The sequence below is a fragment of the Coregonus lavaretus genome (assembly GCF_964263955.1).
Source record: "Coregonus lavaretus genome assembly, chromosome: 17".
NCBI classification, from domain to species: Eukaryota; Metazoa; Chordata; class Actinopteri; order Salmoniformes; family Salmonidae; genus Coregonus; species Coregonus lavaretus.
In genome coordinates, this window is record NC_140004.1 from 45,573,422 (window position 1) to 45,579,828 (window position 6,407).

Sequence of the window (6,407 nt, forward strand, 5' to 3'; positions counted from 1 at the left end):
CAAAACTAGATTGAACTGACGTCTGTGTATTGTGTAACAGTGTTCTAGATTAATATACAGGGTAACAGTGTTCTAGATTAATATACATGGTAACAGTGTTCTAGATTAATATACAGGGTAACAGTGTTCTAGATTAATATACAGGGTAACAGTGTTCTAGATTAATATACAGGGTAACAGTGTTCTAGATTAATATACAGGGTAACAGTGTTCTAGATTAATATACATGGTAACAGTGTTCTAGATTAATATACAGGGTAACAGTGTTCTAGATTAATAGAAATGGTAACAGTGTTCTAGAATTGCACTTCTGACATGGTACCATTACTATTCAACATTTTAAATCAGCATTTTGATGATTCAAACAAAAGTGATTCAGCAAAGTCTCGACGAAGAAGCACATTAGTCTACGGCATGTATTAAACATAAACCTGTTTAACAGGTAAGCCTCTGTTCTCCAGGGGATGACGTCACATCCTCATTGGGAAGCACAGGGAGGCTACACCTCAGCTCAGGTAAAGGTGTGGCACTGTGTTGTAATACGCGGAAGGTTTCTGCTGCTGCCTACTGTGTTGAGTGGTAGCTAAACTTCAGGTAAGAATCATTACAATACATTTATTTTTGCGAGATTGTTTTGTCTTATGAATAGGATATACTGTAGACGGATGTTGTGTATTGACGTGCGTTAGGAGTGATTTCATGCACTGTTTTATGAAAATGTGATGTGATTGATCTTGCCTATACCTGACACTGAGATCGACTCGACTGCTGAATACGGTTTTTGATCTGCAATCCTTTTGACATTGCTCTGATGAATTCTATTGTATTCTATTCTATTGTATTTTATTGTATTCTATTGTATTTTATTGTATTCTTGTCAAGGGCTGATGTAATGTGGTGTGGGAGTCAGGCGCAGGACACCGAAGCTTAGTCCAACAGTCTTTACTAGTGAAACACTAGGCAAAATACAATAACGGCCTCAACACAAAACAGAGGCGAGCGATTACGCAAACTGTGCGGAAAACAACAAACATAGAGAAACACGCAGCACTAACGGACAGGCGTAACAATAACACACAAACTAACCAACACAAAGCAGGCAACTTATAGGACACATAATCAGACACAAACGGACACAGGTGCAATAGACAGACAAAACCAATCTAACATCGAAACATCTAACGGTGGTAGCTAGTACTCCGGGGACGGCGAACGCCGAAGCCTGCCCGAGCAAGGAGGAGGAGCAGCCTCGGCAGAATCCGTGACAATTCTATTGTATTCTATTGTATTTTATTGTATTCTATTGTATTCTATTGTATTTTATTGTATTCTATTGTATTTTTTTTTATCTCATTCACTTTTGGTGCTTTAGGCTACTGTGCTCTATCACTTTTTAAAACAGTAATATGGTAAGAGAAGTGGCCTATTTCATAAGAATGTTCTTATCTCACCAGACACGGAGATCACCGGTCCATATCACCATTGAAATGGCAAATGCATGGGTAAGATCACTAGTGGTGTATGATGCATGCGTTGATAATAAAATAGGCAATTCACATGAATACCTTCGGATAACTTTTAAGATAACTTTGCGTAAAGCATAAAACAAACATCTTCTACACTGTACAAAACATTAAGAACACCTGCTCTTTCATTTACATTTACAATTACGTCATTTAGCAGACGCTCTTATCCAGAGTGACTTACAAATAGGTGCATTCACCTTATAGCCAGTGGGACAACCACTTTACAATGAATTTTTTATTTTTTATTTTTTTTTGGGGGGGGGGTGTGGGTTGGAGTAAAGGGGGGGGGTTAGAAGGATTACTTTATCCTATCCCAGGTATTCCTTAAAGAGGTATTGACATACACTGACCAGGTGAATCCAGGTGAAAGCTATGATCCCTTATCGATGTCACTTGTTAAATCCACTTAGATCAGTGTAGCTGAAGGGGAGGAGACAGGTTAAAGACGGGGTTTTAAGCCTTGAGACAATTGAGACTTGGATTGCTGGTTCTAATCCCCGAGCCGACTAGGTGAAAAATCTGTCGATGTGCCCTTGAGCAAGGCACTTAACCCTAATTGCTCCTGTAAGTCGCTCTGGATAAGAGCGTCTGCTAAATGACCAAAAAAAAAAAAAGATTGAAGTGCCTTTGAACGGGGTATGTTAGTAGGTGCCAGGTGCACTGGTTTGAGTGTGTCAGGAATTGCAATGCTGCTGGGTTTTTCACGCTCAACAGTTTCCCGTGTGTATTATGAATGGTCCACCACCCAAAGGACATCTATCTAACTTGACACAACTGTGGGAAGCATTGGAGTCAACATGGGCCGGCATCCCTGTGGAACACTTTCCACACCTTGTAGAGTCCATGCCCCGACGAATTGAGGCTGTCCTGAGGGCAAAAATGATATTTTTTTCAATATTAGGAAGGTGTTCCTAATGTTTTGTACACTCTGTGTATATTTACAATGTGCAAATAGACAGTAGTCGAGGGCTAGGCCACCTCAGTTTTGATAAGCATAAAACCCCTTTAGCGAACAATAGCACAAACTTGTGACTCACTGGCTGTGTGTCTGTATCTCTGCCCGCTTCTGTACTATTGAATGACCTGGAAGGTCTCATGGACTCCCCAACCTAATGCAACATTTACCTGTTCTCACATTGATAGAAGTTGAGTGTCACTGTTTTCATTTGTGAAATATGAATATATAAGCTGGTTTATTTTGTGTGCAGACCGGGGAGAGAGGGAGCATCAAGCCCAAGGCAGATTTCAACGCAAAGGATGACGCTGTGGCTCTCAGCAAGGCCATGAAGGGACTAGGTAACGAATACTGGCCTTTCTAGAACAGACCTGGGTTCAAATACTGGCCCCTTCTAGAACAGACCTGGGTTCAAATACTGGCCTCTTCTAGAACAGACCTGGGTTCAAATACTGGCCTCTTCTAGAACAGACCTGGGTTAATATACTGGCCCCTTCTAGAACAGACCTGGGTTCAAATACTGGCCCCTTTTAGAACAGACCTGGGTTCAAATACTGCCCCCTTCTAGAACAGACCTGGGTTCAAATACTGGCCCCTTCTAGAACAGACCTGGGTTCAAATACTGGCCTCTTCTAGAACAGACCTGGGTTCCAATACCGGCCTGTTTTAGATCTCTCAAATACTGGCCTGTTTTAGATCTCTCAAATACTGGCCTTGTTTTAGATCTCTCAAATACTGGCCTTGTTTTAGATATCTCAAATACTGGCCTGTTTTAGATCTCTCAAATACTGTCCTTGATTTAGATCTCTCAAATACTGGCTTGTTTTAGATCTCTCAAATACTGGCCTGTTTTAGATCTCTCAAATACTGGCCTTGTTTTAGATCTCTCAAATACTGGCCTGTTTTAGATCTCTCAAATACTGGCCTTGTTTTAGATCTCTCAAATACTTGCCTGTTTTAGATCTCTCAAATACTGGCCTGTTTTAGATCTCTCAAATACTGGCCTGTTTTAGATTTCTCAAATACTGGCCTGTTTTAGCTCTCTCAAATACTGGCCTTGTTTTAGATCTCTCAAATACTTGCCTTGTTTTAGATCTCTCAAATACTTGCCTGTTTTAGATCTCTCAAATACTGGCCTGTTTTAGATCTCTCAAATACTGGCCTTGTTTTAGATCTCTCAAATACTGGCCTGTTTTAGATCTCTCAAATACTGGCCTTGTTTTAGATCTCTCAAATACTTGCCTGTTTTAGATCTCTCAAATACTGGCCTGTTTTAGATCTCTCAAATACTGGCCTGTTTTAGATTTCTCAAATACTGGCCTGTTTTAGCTCTCTCAAATACTGGCCTTGTTTTAGATCTCTCAAATACTTGCCTTGTTTTAGATCTCTCAAATACTTGCCTGTTTTAGATCTCTCAAATACTGGCCTGTTTTAGATCTCTCAAATACTGGCCTTGTTTTAGATCTCTCAAATACTGGCCTTGTTTTAGATCTCTCAAATACTGGCCTTGTTTTAGATCTCTCAAATACTGGCCTTGTTTTAGATCTCTCATTTGCTTCAGCCTGCTTGGAGTGCCAGGTGGGATTATTCTATTGGTTCCAGTGCAACAGGCAAGCTCGCTCAAGCACATTTAAAGTATTTTAAATGAAATCAAATAGTTCTTATAGAGACAATCCCTAATCCTTTCTGGTGCGTGTGTGGATCAGTTCTGTTGTATAGCCAACCAGCCTTGTTGGATTTGTCTGCAGGTACAAACGAGAAGACCTTAATAGATGTTCTAACTCAGAGGAGTAGTAGTCAACGTCAGCTCATCTGTAAAGCTTACCAAGAAGCAACCGGCAAGGTAAGAACTCAACACTTTCTACCAGGGTCACAACTCTCTTTCTCCCTCTCCTTATGTCTCTCTCTCTCTCTTTCTTTCTTTCTGTGTGTGTATGTGTGATCACTTGTCTACCTGTCTTCCTGTAGACTCTGGTGGAGGACTTAGAAGGGGACACCCATGGTCACTTTGAGGACCTGCTGGTTGCGCTGGCCACGCCCCCTGCCGTCTATGACAGCCAGGAAGTCGCCAAGGCCATTAAGGTGAGCTAGCTTTAGAACGTCCTTTTTCTTGCCTCCCTAAACAAATAATTTCTTAATTTAACTTCATTTGTACTCAACACTAACACCAGAATAATGTGTTGCAGGGAATTGGGACTAAAGACAGTGTCTTGATAGAAATCTTCGCCTCAAGATCCAACAAACAAATTAAAGAGCTGTCTGATGCCTATTTAAAACGTAAGAATTGATCATAACCAATCAGTATAATCATTGCTAGGATCAGTTGTGTGTTTCAACCAATCAATTCAATGACACAGTACCTAGACAGAGATGACATCATCAGATGATGTTAAGATTATTTGATAGTTGACCTGGAGACACGTTTACATTGCAACAGATTTTCTTTCATAGAAACTGAGAGGAAGTTGACCTTGGACCTGAAGAAGGAGATTTCGGGAGAATTTGCTGAAGCTATTCTCATTCTGGCCGAGGTATTGTGAGCCAATCAAAACATAGGATCTGTAGTTGCTGTTGTCGTCCATAGAATGGGCCTATAAATCTCTCAATGTGATTTGTCTTTAATCTAAGGGCAAGCGGGATGAGAACACCCTTGTGGATGCAGCCAAGGCCAAAGAGGATGCCAAGGTGCTGTGTGTTGATGTTTCTCAGATGTTATGACACAGTTATTAGGGTGCATTAATAACAACATTTATATAAAAAAAATACATTTATAATACCATTTATAACAACATTTATAATAACATTTATAACAACATTTTCATCTCTGTGAAACACATCTAAAATATATATTTATTTATTCCCTTCCTTCAGACTCTTTACAACGCGGGGGAGAAGAAGTGGGGGACAGACGAGTCCAAGTTCATCAACATCCTGTGTCAGAGAAGCATACCTCAACTCAGACAAAGTAAAGATAACTGACCTTGGGCACAACATTGTTGTTTTTGCTAGAAGCCTTATATCTGACCTGTGATGTCATGTTGTTGTGTAGCTCTGGTGGAATACAAGACCGTCAGTGGGAAGAGTCTGCAGGAGATCATCGAGGGAGAGATGTCTGGGGATCTAGAGGAGCTACTTGTGGCCATTGGTAAACGACTGCTCCATCATGCCTGTGTTATAATGTGTTTTCTTGTGCCATGCTTGTACTGATCATGTTTTTCTGTTAAGCAAAAAACTACAATGACTATTTGCATAAATTGGCCTCCTACTTTTATCATCACATATATAACCACCACCAGTAACCCTAACCCTAACCCTAACCCATATATAACCACCACCAGTAACCCTAACCCTAACCCTAACCCATATATAACCACCACCAGTAACCCTAACCCTAACCCTAACCCATATATAACCACCACCAGTAACCCTAACCCTAACCCTAACCCATATATAACCACCACCAGTAACCCTGACCCTAACCCTAACCCATATATAACCACCACCAGTAACCCTAACCCTAACCCTAACCCATATATAACCACCACCAGTAACCCTGACCCTAACCCTAACCCATATATAACCACCACCAGTAACCCTAACCCTAACCCTAACCCATATATAACCACCACCAGTTATGATGCTGTTTCTCTCCTCTAGTGAAATGTGTGAAGAATGTCCCAGCATACCTAGCTGAACGCCTGCATCAAAGCATGAAGGTACGGACAGTATATTTTTATGTTGAATACAATGAGCACATTGTTGTGTGATAGTCGCTGTATGTTAGGAAATGGTTATGATTCCATAGTAGAGTTTCAGTGGGTATGTCCCCCAGGGCGGAGGAACGGATGAGTGCACCCTAAACCGTATCATGGTCAGCCGGTCAGAGATAGACATGCTGGACATCAGAGCAGAGTTCAAGAAGCTTT

The 6,407-nt window shown here is 40.9% G+C and overlaps 1 protein-coding gene across 1 annotated transcript in view; it reads left to right on the plus strand.

Moving 5' to 3' along the window:
* Nucleotides 1-461: 461 nt before the first annotated feature.
* Nucleotides 462-6,407, plus strand: part of LOC311144942 (annexin A3-like) — an 11,005-nt gene continuing 5,059 nt past the window's right edge. Inside the window, exons 1-12 of the mRNA XM_084181130.1 lie at nt 462-594; nt 1,455-1,502; nt 2,735-2,822; nt 4,230-4,324; nt 4,450-4,563; nt 4,668-4,758; nt 4,933-5,012; nt 5,110-5,166; nt 5,353-5,446; nt 5,531-5,626; nt 6,139-6,197; nt 6,314-6,407. The exon at nt 6,314-6,407 is cut by the window's right edge and continues 29 nt beyond it. Coding sequence (XP_084037256.1) covers nt 1,488-1,502; nt 2,735-2,822; nt 4,230-4,324; nt 4,450-4,563; nt 4,668-4,758; nt 4,933-5,012; nt 5,110-5,166; nt 5,353-5,446; nt 5,531-5,626; nt 6,139-6,197; nt 6,314-6,407 — 883 coding nt within the window. The 5' untranslated portion in view covers nt 462-594; nt 1,455-1,487. The remainder of the gene's footprint in view (nt 595-1,454; nt 1,503-2,734; nt 2,823-4,229; nt 4,325-4,449; nt 4,564-4,667; nt 4,759-4,932; nt 5,013-5,109; nt 5,167-5,352; nt 5,447-5,530; nt 5,627-6,138; nt 6,198-6,313) is intronic.